General features: G+C 43.5%; 1 protein-coding gene across 4 annotated transcripts in view; it reads left to right on the top strand.

The window, feature by feature from the left end:
• The window catches only part of LOC122560002 (AP-1 complex subunit gamma-1-like), a 138,231-nt gene that overhangs the window by 50,879 nt on the left and 74,446 nt on the right, over nt 1–12,906 (top strand). For all 4 annotated transcript variants that reach the window (XM_043710151.1, XM_043710150.1, XM_043710149.1 and 1 more), the window contains exon 4: nt 3,990–4,131. In XM_043710151.1, the coding sequence (XP_043566086.1) occupies nt 3,990–4,131 (142 nt within the window). The remainder of the gene's footprint in view (nt 1–3,989; nt 4,132–12,906) is intronic.

Here is a 12,906-nt window from a genome sequence, read left to right as displayed (position 1 = left end):
TATCAACAAGTTTCATCCCACCATCAGATTTACGGTGGACTACTCTTCAAAATCAGTCTCATTCTTGGACTCGTGCATCTCCATCAAGGATGGACACCTCAGTATCTCACTCTACCACAAGCCCGTGGCTAACCTCATGATGCTGCGCCTCTCTATTTTCCAGCCTAAACATATTAAAGAAGCTATCCCCTACGGACAAGCCTTGCGTATACACTCAGATGAGAAAGAACACAATGGGCACCTAAAGATTTTGAAAGATTCCCTCATAAGAACAGGATACAATGCTCAACTCATCCTTTGCCAGTTCTGACAGCAAAAAACCACAACAACTTCAAGGCACACGGGATACGACAGATAGAGTATCCTTCATCATCCAGTACTTCCCCGGAGTGAAGAGACTATGTTATGTTCCTCGCAGCTTTCAATATGTCATCGATGATGAGAAGCATCTCGCCAAGATCATCCCTACGCCTCCACTTCTTGCCATAAAACAACTGCCAAACCTTAAACAGACCATCATTCACAGCAAATTACCCAGCCTTCAGGACGACATCAACCACAACACTACATAACCCTGTCATGGCAATTTCTGCAAGACATTTCAGACCATTGACATGGATGCGACCATCATATGTGGGAGCACCATGTACACAGTAGATAGTCGTGTGACTCAGCCAATGTTGTCATCCGCTGCAGGCAAGGATGCCCAGAGGCATGGTGTATTGGCGAGACCATGCAGACGCTACGACAGTGTGAATGGACACTGCGTAATAATCATCAGACAGAAATGTTCCCTTGCTGTCTGAACGTTTCAGTGGTCAAGGACATTCAGCCTCCGATCTTCAGGTAAGTGTCCTCCAAGGCAACCTTCAAGATATACAACAATGCAGAATCGCCGAGCAGAAACTGATAGCCAATTTCTGTACCCATGAAGACAGCCTCAATCGTGATCTTGGGTTCATGTTGTGCTACATGTGACCGCATTGCACTTCTGTATCTGTAAAATCTTCCTTACTGTTCTGTTTTGACACCACCGTCTTAATAAATTATAACCTCACTACCTTAATTACCTTCTACAGTTTTGGATTACTACTTTAATTTAGTTAAATTCTCGGCATGCAACTCTTATACCCATCATGTTATTTCAGCTTTTTAGTTTGGCTCCAGCACCACCTTATTTTTAATGTTTGTAATTATCTCTCTGCCTCATTTAATTGGATTATAGGTCATCCTTTCACTTGCTATTCAGCTGTTGATTCTTTACTCACATTGTCTAAATTCTTGGTCACCTGTAGTGACTGATTATTTGACACTCTAATCACATCAGTTGTATGATCTTTTGATCTCTGCCCACAAATTCTGTTAAAAATCACACAACACCAGGTTTAGTCCAACAGGTTTAATTGGAAGCACACTAGCTTTCTGAGCGTCGCTCCTTCACAACCACCTGATGAAGGAGCAACGCTCCGAAAGCTAATGTGCTTCCAATTAAACCTTTTGGACTATAACCTGGTGTTGTGTGATTTTTAACTTTGTACACCCCAGTCCAACACCGGCATCTCCAAATCATGACTACAAATTCTGTGTCTGGTGCTCTTCTCTCTTATTCCACCTGACGAAGGGGCTGCACTCCAAAAGCTTGTGATTTCAAAAAAACCAGTTGGGCTATAATCTGGTCTTGTGTGACATCTGACAACTTACAAGACATTGGTAAAGCCACATTTGGAGTACTGCACACGGTTCTGGTTATCTTGCTAGAGGAAGAATGTCATTAAACTGAAGAGTGCAAAAAAGATTTGAGGATGTTACTGAGACTAGGAGGTTTGAGTTATAAGGAGAGGCTGCATAGGCCTTTTTTCCCTTGGAGCATAAGAGGTTGAGGGGTGATCTTATAGAGGATTATAAAATCATGAAGGCCATAGATAAAGTGAATAGCCAAGGACTTTTCTGCAGAGTAGGGGAATCCAAAACTAGAGGGCATGGATTTAAGGTGAGAAGGGACTTGAGGGGCAACATTTTCATGCGGAGGGTTGTGTGTAAATTAAACGATCTGCCCGAAAAGTAGTCGAGATGGGTACGGTTTCAACATTTAAATCACATTTGGATAGGTACATGGGTCGGAAAAAGTTTCGAAGGATATGGGCCAAATGTAGACAAATGGGACTAGTTACGTTTCGGAAACCTGGTTGGTATGGATGAGTTGGGCTGAAGGGCATGCTTCCATGCTGTATGACTCTGACTGAAGTCACCAATTTAGGGAATTGTAATTTGAGGCAGGACCAAACAAAATAGCTTCAGTCTTTCTTCCCAGTACTTTATTAAAGAAACTTGGTCATCTGTACTGGATGTCTGGTAAACAGTGTGATAATAGCAACATTGGAGGAGTTTACACAGGTTGTGTCTTCAGTGTACATGCGGAAAACTAATGTGACATCAACTGAAACCAAGGGGCAGTCTTTGGATAAGAGGTAGCAGAGGTCCTTGAGGATAGAAAATGTCTAGGTCCTTGGAGACTCAGCAGGTAATAATTTGGGAGTGAAAAGAGAAGCCATTGCAAGCAGTGGCCTGACTGTGATTAGGTGAGAATGGGACCAGATTATGGCTTTAGAGAAGAGTGAGGATTTATTTCTAGAGGGGGATAGAATATAATCCTAAAGTTGTACTGATTAAAGGGTGTAGGTTTCATATCCAGACATTTCATTACCTGGCTAGGTAACATCATCAGTGGCGACCTCCAAGTGAAGCAAAGTTGTTGTCTCCTGTTTTCTATTTATATCTTTCTCCTGGATGGGTTTCCTGGGGTTTGTGGTGATGTCATTTCCTGTTCGTTTTCTGAGGGGTTGATAGATGGCATCTGGATCTATGTGTTTGTTTATGGCGTTGTGGTTGGAGTGCCAGGCTTCTAGGAATTCTCTGGCATGTCTTTGCTTAGTCTGTCCCAGGATAGATGTGTTGTCCCAGTTGAAATGGTGGGTTTTTTTCCTCTGTGTGTAGGGCTACGAGGGAGAGAGGGTCGTGTCTTTTTGTGGTGAGCTGGTATTCATGTATCCTGGTGGCTAACCTGAGCTAATCCTGAGCTACAAACCTTCACAAACCTAGCAAAAAATTACTGATTAAACCTTAGCGTACATCTCTGGAGTTATTGTGTATACAATTGACAATTAATTGACAGTCATGCATATTGAGACATTCAGTAGTCATGGTAAATGCTGTAAAGTGCAACTGTATCTATCTTTATAGTCCTGATGACCATATTTTTGGAAAAAGAAAAGGCTGAGCAGAGGATGCCAAAGTGATTCACAATAAGGAGACCAGAAATGCCTGAAAGGTTCAGAAAGATGCTTTCCCCTTCCACAAGCTCTCCGCACCTACCACCACCAACCCCCCATCTAACCACACCAATATCACCACCACCGATGCCACACCTTAGGCATGGTGACCCTTGGTTGTACCTTGCTAATGAGAGTAGTCCTCAATGGTCCTCCTGGACTTTGGTGGTTCTTGCTTTCATAAGAAGTAGGGTTACACCACTTGAGTTTTTCTTTTTCCCTGCAAAGAAACGGCAGCCAAGGATGATCCAATAGAAATCTTGAAAATTGAGAGGGTTTTATTGAGTTAGCGTTAAGTAAAATGTTTCTATTTATTTATTTGCAACAAGCAAAGAAAGCTAGACTTGCTCTGATTGTACCTTGCCAACTGGACTGACAAGTGCACTGATGAATTATGTTCAGGGTGATATTAGAAAATATAATTGAACTGTATTGGGCTACCCCAATAGAGGAATGCTAAATGAATTTGATGTGAGAATTGAGTGTGTGTTGTGGATGAATAGAACACTTTCAAATTACGTTGCCATTTTCAAAATGTACTTGGTTTCTTTTTCTGTATTTAATCGTTATCCCTGCAGGTCAAGGATGAGCTCTCAAGGCTGTGAACTTTGGAGTTGATATGATTTAGTGATAAGTCAGTACATTTTGCTTTCTCTGCAGTGACTTGAGCCACAGCACCCAATTTGTCCAGGGGCTGTCTCTCTGTACATTGGGCTGTATGGGATCATCAGATATGTGTAGAGATCTGGCTGGAGAGGTGGAGAAACTGTTGAAGAACTCCAACTCATACATCCGTAAAAAGGTGAGACTTCATCTCTGGGACAATTTTAAGGATGCAATTGACTCAAATGGACAAAAGGCAAAATCTACCTTAAACCTGTAAAGTATTCTAAATGTTTTTGTCAATTTCCCTTTAATCGGTTACCACATCTGGTGCACTGATTTGAACTACTTATTCTAGTCTAGATTCTCTTTGATCCAATTATGTTAGCAAGTTTGGCAAATGTAATATCATGACAGGAAGATTAGAGGGGCTGAATATAATTTAAATGGAGACAGATCGCAGAAAACTACAGCCCAGAGAGAGTTGGAAGGCCTTGTGCAGTAATCACAAAGCTGGCATAAAAGTTCAGCAAGCAATAAGGAAATAATAAGGAATGAACCTGTTCTGAAGAAAGGTAATTGAACATGAAACATTAACTGATTCCTCTCCACAGATGCTGCCAGACCTGCTGGAAAATTCCAGTAATTTCTGATAATATCAAATGCAGATGGAATATTCACTTTTATTTATGAAGGAATGAAGTACTAAAATAACGGAAACTTTGCTGAAACTACAAATCAGACCACAGCTAGAATACTGTAAACAGTTTTAGACTCCGATTAATACAGAGCAGGAAAGGCCCTTCGGCCCATTGAGTCTGTGTGGACAGAACTACCACTAAAAGTGCACTAACCCCAATTTCCTGCACTTGTCCCATATCCTTGAATGTTATGATATCTGATGTAATTATTTTTTAAAGGTCGCATGTTTTCCAGCCTCTACTACCTTTTCAGGCAGTACATTCCATATTCCCACCACCCGCTGAGTAAAAAGAGTTTTATGAAATCCGCTCTCCCTCCCCCCCACCGAATCACCTGACTCAATTTCTCCAACCCAGGCAATATCCTGGTGAACCTCCACTGTACCCTCTCTAGTGCTATCACATCTTTCCTGTAGTCAGGTGACCCAAACTGCACCTAGTACTCCAGCTGTGGCCTCACCAGCACTCTATACAACTCCAGCGTTACCTCTTTGCTCATGTATTCCCATATGCTGCTTTAACTATCCTACTCGCGTGCTCTGCTGACTTCAGGAATCTGTGAATATTAACCCCAAGATCCATCTGTTCCTCTAAGCTACCCAGTGTCCTGCCATTCCTTATAAGTTGCCTCATCTTGTTTCTTCTTTCAAAGTACATCACCTCGCACTTGTCAGGGTTAAATGCCATCTGCCACTGATCTGCCCATTTGACCAACCGATCTAAATCTTCCTGTGACCTACAACTACCTTGTTTGCTATTAACTCTACCAATCTTGGTGTCATCTGCAAATTTGCTTAACATTCGACCCACATTTTCATGTGTATCATTTATAAGGGCCTCAGTACTGACCCTTTTGCAGAGGACATGGCCTCCAGTCACTCAAACAGCCTTCTACTATTAGCCTTTGTTTCCTATTACTGCCACCACAAGAGGTATATAGCCTATGCCCAACCCTCCCCCCTCACTGCCATCCAAAGCCCCAGAGGATCCTTCTACATCTGGCAGAGATTTTCCTGCACGTCCAACCACCTCATCTACTCTGTCCGTTCCTCTTGATGTGGTCTCCTCTACATTGGGGAGACAGGATATCAACTCACGGAACGTTTTAGAGAGTTTCTTTGTGACACAGGCACCAAATAACACCAGTACCCTGTGGCCAACTCCCCCTCCCACTCTACCAAGGACATGCAGATTCTGAGCTGCCTCCACCACTAAATCCTAGCCACCCAACGCCAGGAGGAAGAATGCCTCATCATCCGCCTTGGGCCCCTCCAACCACATGGCATTAACTTCAATTTCACCAGTTTCCTCATCTCTTCCCCCCCCCCCCCCCCCAACCTCATCCAGATCCAGCCCTCCAACTTGACACCACCCATCATTTTTCCACGTATCCGTTCCACCCCCTGCTCCAACCTATGACCATCGTCCCCATCTGCATCTACCTATCACCTTACAAGCTACCTTGGTGCCCAGCTTGCCGTGCCCCGCCCTCACCCTTCCCCCACTCCAAAATTCCTGATGAAGGGCTTATGCACAAAACATCGATTCTCCTTCTCCTCAGATGCAGCCTGACCTGCTGTACTTTTCCAGCGCCACACTTTTCAACTCTCATCTCCAGCATCTGCAGTCCTCCTTCTTCTTTCCTATTACTAAGCTAATTTCTGATCCATCTTGCCAAGTTATCCACAATTCCATGTTTTTTAACCTTCTTGATCAATCTCCCATGTGGGACCTTATCAAAAACATTGCTAAAATCCATTTAAACTACATCACCTGAACTTCCCTCATCCATAAACTTGATCACATTTTCAAAAGTTTCCAATAAATTTGTCAGGCATGTCATCTCTTTGACAAAGACATGCTGACTATCCATAACTAACCCATGTTTTCCAAGTGAGTATTAATTTGCTCCTTCAGAATGTTCTCCAATAGTTTCCTACCACTGACTTATCTGTGATTTCCTGGTTCATCTCTACCACCCATCTTGAAAAGCAGAACCGCATTAGCCGTTATCCAGTCCTCTGGCACTTTCTTTGTGGCCAGAGAGGAATTAAAAATTTCAGTCAGAGCCCCTGCAATTTCCTGCTTCGCCTCTCATAGCAGTCTGGGATGCAATTCATCTGGGCCAGGGGATTTGTCCATTTTTAAGCCAGATAGAGCCTTGCAATATGTCCCCATTTCTTATGTCAAACTGTGCAAGTTCTTCTCAGTCCCTTTCCCTAAATTCCGTACTACTTTGTCCTTTTCCAGAGTGAAGGCCAGAAAGAAGTATTCCTTTACCACCCTTTCAGTATCCTGCAGCTTCACACACCGATTGCCACCTTGGTCCCTAATATGCTCTATCTTTTCCTGGTTAACCTCCTCCCTTTCAAGTATTTATAAAATATCTTAGGATCTTCTCCTCTAATTCTGTTCACAGTCTTTTTTCATACCTCCTTTTTGATCTTTGAAATGCTTAAAGTTCCCTTCTGCACTTCCTGTAAGCCTCCGAGGCTGGAGCTGCACTGCTTTCTTTGGGCTTGCTAAAATTCCTTCTCCTCTTCCTCATCCAGTCCTGATTTCCCTAGATATACAGGGTACTCTGAGCTTAGTGATCCTTCATTTCCCTTTAAAGGCTACATGTTGGACCTGTATTCTTCCCAGCTCCTTTTTGAATGCCCCCCACTGCTCCATTGTAGACATACTCGCAAGAAGCTGTTCCCAGTCAACTGTGGCCAGATCCTGCTTTCTTTTCATATAAATCTGCTTTCCTTCAATCCAAAGCCATTTTCTTCCTTGTTCAGAACAAATTTGACCCCATACCATGTTGTGATCATTATGACTAAAATGTTCCTCTGCTGCCACATGGAACACTTGTGTGGCAGTAGGGGTGCATTTTCCCTAGAGCCACTCATTTATCTGTCCTATTTCTAAACTCACTAGTTAAAAATCACACAACACCAGGTTATAGTCCATCAGGTTTATTTGGAAGTACTAGCTTTTGGAGCACTGCTAGTGAGGCAGGATCATATGACACAGAATGTATGGCACAAGATCACAGTGTCATGCAACTGATACGATATATTGAACAAACCTAGATTGCTGTTACGTCTTTCATCTTTTAGAATGGGTTGCAGGATTCGATTCATTAATATGTAAATCCTACAACTTCTTTCAAGTCGCATTCCGGAGATAATTTAAGGTTTTATATTTAAAAAAAGTGACAGCTCAGCTCAGACAATGCATTATAAGTGTGAGATTAGAGCCTGTCTGTATTCCAATTTTGAGTCAGACTGGTTCTATTTCCAAAGTAGGAATTTTAAAACTGTCACATGGATCGATTGGCTGCAGATTGTGTGTTTTCTGAGCGAAATAGAATGTATCTGCAAATGCAAATTCACTCCATAAACTTGTGTGTACGCCTACATGAGAGAGAGTGTGTGTGTGCAGGGTAGAGTGTGTGCGTGAATGTGACCGAGTATAAGCCTGAGTGCTTGTGTGTGAATGAGTACCTACGAGCACATGGCATTGGATGTAATCCAGAGATTCTAGCCATTGAAGTCCTGTTTTTTAATCCACTGCCTAGCTCCCTGAATTCTTTTGCAAGACCACATTCCTCACTCTGCCCATATCATTGGTGCTAACATATCACAACGTCTAACTCATGATCCTCCCCTTTCAGGATGTCCTGTAGCCTTTCAGTGACATCCAGACCCTAGCACCAGGGAGGCAAAACAATCTGGTGTCACATTTTCAGCTGCAGAAATGCCTGTTTGCTTCTCAGACTAAAGAACCCCTGTCCTCCTAATCTTCCTTTTTTTTTCCTCAACCTCTGTACAGTCAAGGCACTAGTGATTCCAGAAGCTTGGCACTGACTGCATTCCTCAGAGATACCAGCACCTCCTTCACCTTTCAAAGTGGAAAACAGTTAATGCATAGGACCCCTGGGGACTCCTGCAGCACCTGCCTGTTCTTTCTGGATTGTCTGGTGGACACCCATTCTGAGCTGCAGTGTGACTGTCTTTCCAAATTAGCTTTCGGAGTACTGCTATCAGGTAGCTAGTGCAGCAGGATCATAAGACACAGAATGGATAGTACAAGATCATAGTGTCATGCAACTAATATGATATATTGAACAAACTTAGATTGCTGTTAAGTCTTTCATCTTTTAGAGTGGTTGCAGGTTTCAATTCTCTCTAAACATACTGTCCAGGTAACTCTCAACCTCGTGGATATGCTGTAATGCTTTCAAACGCTGCTCAAACTCAGATTCAGAGCTCCAGTTTCTGTAGCTAAGAGCACTTCCTGAACATGTGGTCATCCAGTGATTAGCACTGCTGCCTCACAGCACCAAGGACCCAGATTTCATTCCAGCTTTGGGTGACTGTCTGCGTGGAGTTTTCACACTCTCCCCATGTCTGTGTGGTATTCCTCCCACAGTCCAGGGATGTGCAGGCTAAGTGGATTAGGTGTGGGTAAGGCAGAGTTACAGGGATAGGGTTCAGAGGGTTGGTGTGGAAACATGGCCTGCTTCCCCACACTCAGGTTTTTGTGATTCTGTATGACTCCCCACATATGACATGCTGCATATTCACTCAGCCGGCCTCTTCTAACCGTAAATTTAACATTAACACCTTAGACTAGTTTTGGTCCCTTATTTAAGAACAGGCACACTGGCATTTGAGGCAGTCCAGAGGAGGTTCACCAGGCTGATCCATGGTTTGGGTGGACTGTCTTAGGGGAAGAGCTTGAGTGGTTTGGGCCTGCACTCAGTAAAGTTTAGAAGAATGAGATGCACCATATAAAGATGTCTCCTGTACTATATTTCTGCTTCTGCTATGCTTTTGTGATTCAAACTCCCGTGTGATATTTTCTTTTAGTGGGACTGAGTCTTCACAGAGTGTGACCCCAGGTAGCCCTGGTGAACTTGGAGTTCAGGGAAAATGCACTCCTCTGGTTAGAGTCCTAGCTGGCTCAAAGGAAAATCATTATACTTGTTGAAGCTCAGTCAGCTCCGCTCCAGGACATCTACGCAGGAGTTCCTCAGGGTAGTGTCCTAGGTGCAGCCTTCTTCAGTTGCTTCATCAGGAACTTTTCCTTCATTATAGGATCAGAAGTGGGGACTTTTGCTGATAATTACATAATGTTCAGCATGAAGCAGTCCATATCTGAAGATTTTTTTTAAGAGCAGCAAGTTCAGTTTTGGACTAATAAATGGCAAGTAATATTTGCCCCACACAAGTGCGAGGTGATGTCATTTACACGAAGAAAGAATCTAACCATTGCTTCTTGATATTTGATGGCATTATTGTCACTGAATCTGCTGCTATCAACATCCAAATACACTCAGTATTCACTCCTTTCTACCTCCAATTATCAGTAGCAGCAATGCGTACCATCTACAAGGTGCAAAAACTCACCAAGGCTTAGACAGCACCTTCTAAATCCATGACCACTGCCAGTTGGAAGTTATCATCCAAGCCACTCACCATCTGAAAATACGTTATCATTCTTTCAGTGTTACTAAGTCAATAACCTGGGTCTCCCTCACTAGCGCCATTGTTGGTGTACCTACACCAAATGGACTGCAGCAGTTCACGAAGGTAGGTCATCACCACCACCACCACCATCTTACAGGCAACTGGGGACAAGCAATAATTCTGGCCATATCACCAACATCCACATCCTATGCATAAAAAAAGTAATAATTTCAAAAAGTAGTATATGGTAAAGACAGAAACAATAATGGCTGTGAGGTTTAAGAATCCTTGGAGTCCATTATGTGTAAGGTTTTTACAAAGAACAATACTGCATAGGACAGGCCCTTCGGCCCTCAATGTCTGCACTGCCACGTTTTGCCCCACTGAAACTGTCTTCACTTACAGAATCCATATCCCTCTATCATCTTATTCATGCTCCTTGAATGCTGCTATTGTGTCTGCTTCCACCACCACCTCTGGCAGTACGTTCCAAGCACTCAGCACCCTTTGTGTGGAAAAACTTGCCTCACACATCAATTCATAGAGATGTACAGCACAGAAACAGAACCTTCGGTCCAACTCGTCCATGCTGACCAGATATCCCAACCTAATCTAGCCCCATTTGCCAGCACTTGGTCCATATCCCTCTAAACCCATTCTATTCATATACCCATCCAGATGCCTTTTAAATGCTGTAGTTGTACCAGCCTCCTCCACTTCCTCTTGCAAATCATTCTGTACATGCACCATCCTATGTATGACAAAGTTGCCCGTTGGGTCCCTTTGAAATTTTTCACCTCTCATTCTAAACCTATGCCCTCTAGTTCTGCACTCCCCCACCTTATCCATGCCCTTCATGATTTTAAAACTCCTATAAGGTCACCCCTCAGCCGTTGATGTTCCAGGACAAACAGCCCTAGCCTATTCAGCCTCTCCCAGTAGCTCAAACTCTCCAACACTGGCAACATCCTTCTAAATCTTTTCTGAACCCGTTCAGGTTTCACAACATCCGATAGGAGGACCAGAATTGCACACAGTAGTCCAAAAGTGGCCTAACCAATCTCCTGTATAGCTGCAACATGACCTCCTAACTCCATCTCACTTAAACTTCAACCCTTGCACCTTGAACCTGTATCCCCCAATGATTGACCATTCCACCCTGGGGAAAAAGCCTCATACCTTCCATTCTATCCATGCCATTTACAATCTTATAAACTTCTATCAGGTTGTCCTTCTCGTGCACTCCAGTGAAAATAAACACAGTCTATCCAACCTTTCTTCATAGCTAAAATCCTCCATACCAGGCAACATCCTGGTAAACCTTTTCTGTACCTTCTCGAGAGCATCCACATCCTTCTGGCAGTGTGGTGATCAGAACTATGTGCAATACTCCAAGTGTGGCCTAATTAAAGTTCTATAAAACTGCAGCATAACTTGTCTGACTTTGTACTAAATGCCCCTTCTAATGAAGGCAAGGATGCCATAGGCCTTTTTTATTACCTTATCTACCTGCACTGCCACCTTCAGTGATCTATGGACCTGCACACCAAGATTCCTCTATGTATCAATACTCATAAGCGTTCTGCCATTCACTGCATAATTTCCACCTGTAATTGACCTTCCAAAATGCATCATTTCACATTTGTCAGGATTAAACTCCATCTGTTTTTCTGCCCATACCTCCAACTGATCTATAATCCTGCTATACCCTCTGACAAGCCTCCTCAGTTTTCACAACTCCACCGATGTTTGTACCATCCGCAAACCTACTGATTAGACTAGCTATGTTTTCTTTCAAATCGTCTATGTAGATCACAAACATCAGAGAGCCCAGCACTGATCCCTGTGGAACACCACTAGTCACAACCTCCATGCTGAAAACAATCCTTCCATTGCTACCCTCTGTCTCCTATGACTAAGCCAGTTCTGTATCTCTCTTGTCAGCTCACCGCTGATATCATGTGACTTCACCTTTTGTACCAGTCTGCCCTGAGGGACCTGTCAAAGGCTTTACTGAAGTCCATGTAGACAACATCAACTGTTTTTCCCTAAACAATCATCTTCACCTCCTCAAAAAAACTTGATAAAGTTGGTGAGGCATGACCTTCCCAGCCCAAATCCATGTTGTCTATTCCTAAGAAGTCCTTTTGCTTCTAAATGCGTATAGATCTTGCCCCTGAGAATCTTTTCCAATAATGTACCAGTAGACAATAGGTGCAGGAGTAGGCCATTCTGCCCTTCGAGCCAGCACCACCATTCATTATGATTGTGACTGATCATCCTCAATCAGTATCCTGTTCCTGCCTTATCCCCATAACCCTTGATTCCACTATCCTTAAGAGCTCTATCCAACTCTTTCTTGAAAGTATCCAGAGACTTGGCCTCCACAGCCTTCTGGGGTAGGGCATTCCATACACCCACCATTCTCTGGGTGAAGAAGTTGCGCCTCAACTCTGTTCTAAGTGGCCGACCCCTTATTTTTAAACTGTGTCCTCTGGTTCGGGACTTGCCCATCAGCAGAAACATGCTTCCAGCCTCCAGAGTGTCCAACCCTTTAATAATCTTCTACGTCTCAATCAGATCCCCTCTCGGCCTTCTACACTCAAGCGTATACAAGCCCAGTCGCTCCAATCTTTCAGCGTAAATAGTCCCGCCATTCCGGGAATTGACCTCGTGAGCCTACGCTGCACTCCCTCAATAGCCAGAATGTCTTTCCTCAAATTTGGAGATCAAAACTGCGCACAATATTCCAGGTGCAGTCTCACCAGGGCCCTGTACAGCTGCAGAAGGACCTCTTTGCTTCTGTACTGAATT

This window comes from Chiloscyllium plagiosum, chromosome 20 (assembly GCF_004010195.1).
Source record: "Chiloscyllium plagiosum isolate BGI_BamShark_2017 chromosome 20, ASM401019v2, whole genome shotgun sequence".
NCBI lineage: Eukaryota > Metazoa > Chordata > Chondrichthyes > Orectolobiformes > Hemiscylliidae > Chiloscyllium > Chiloscyllium plagiosum.
This window is presented reverse-complemented; position numbering and strand designations above follow the sequence as displayed.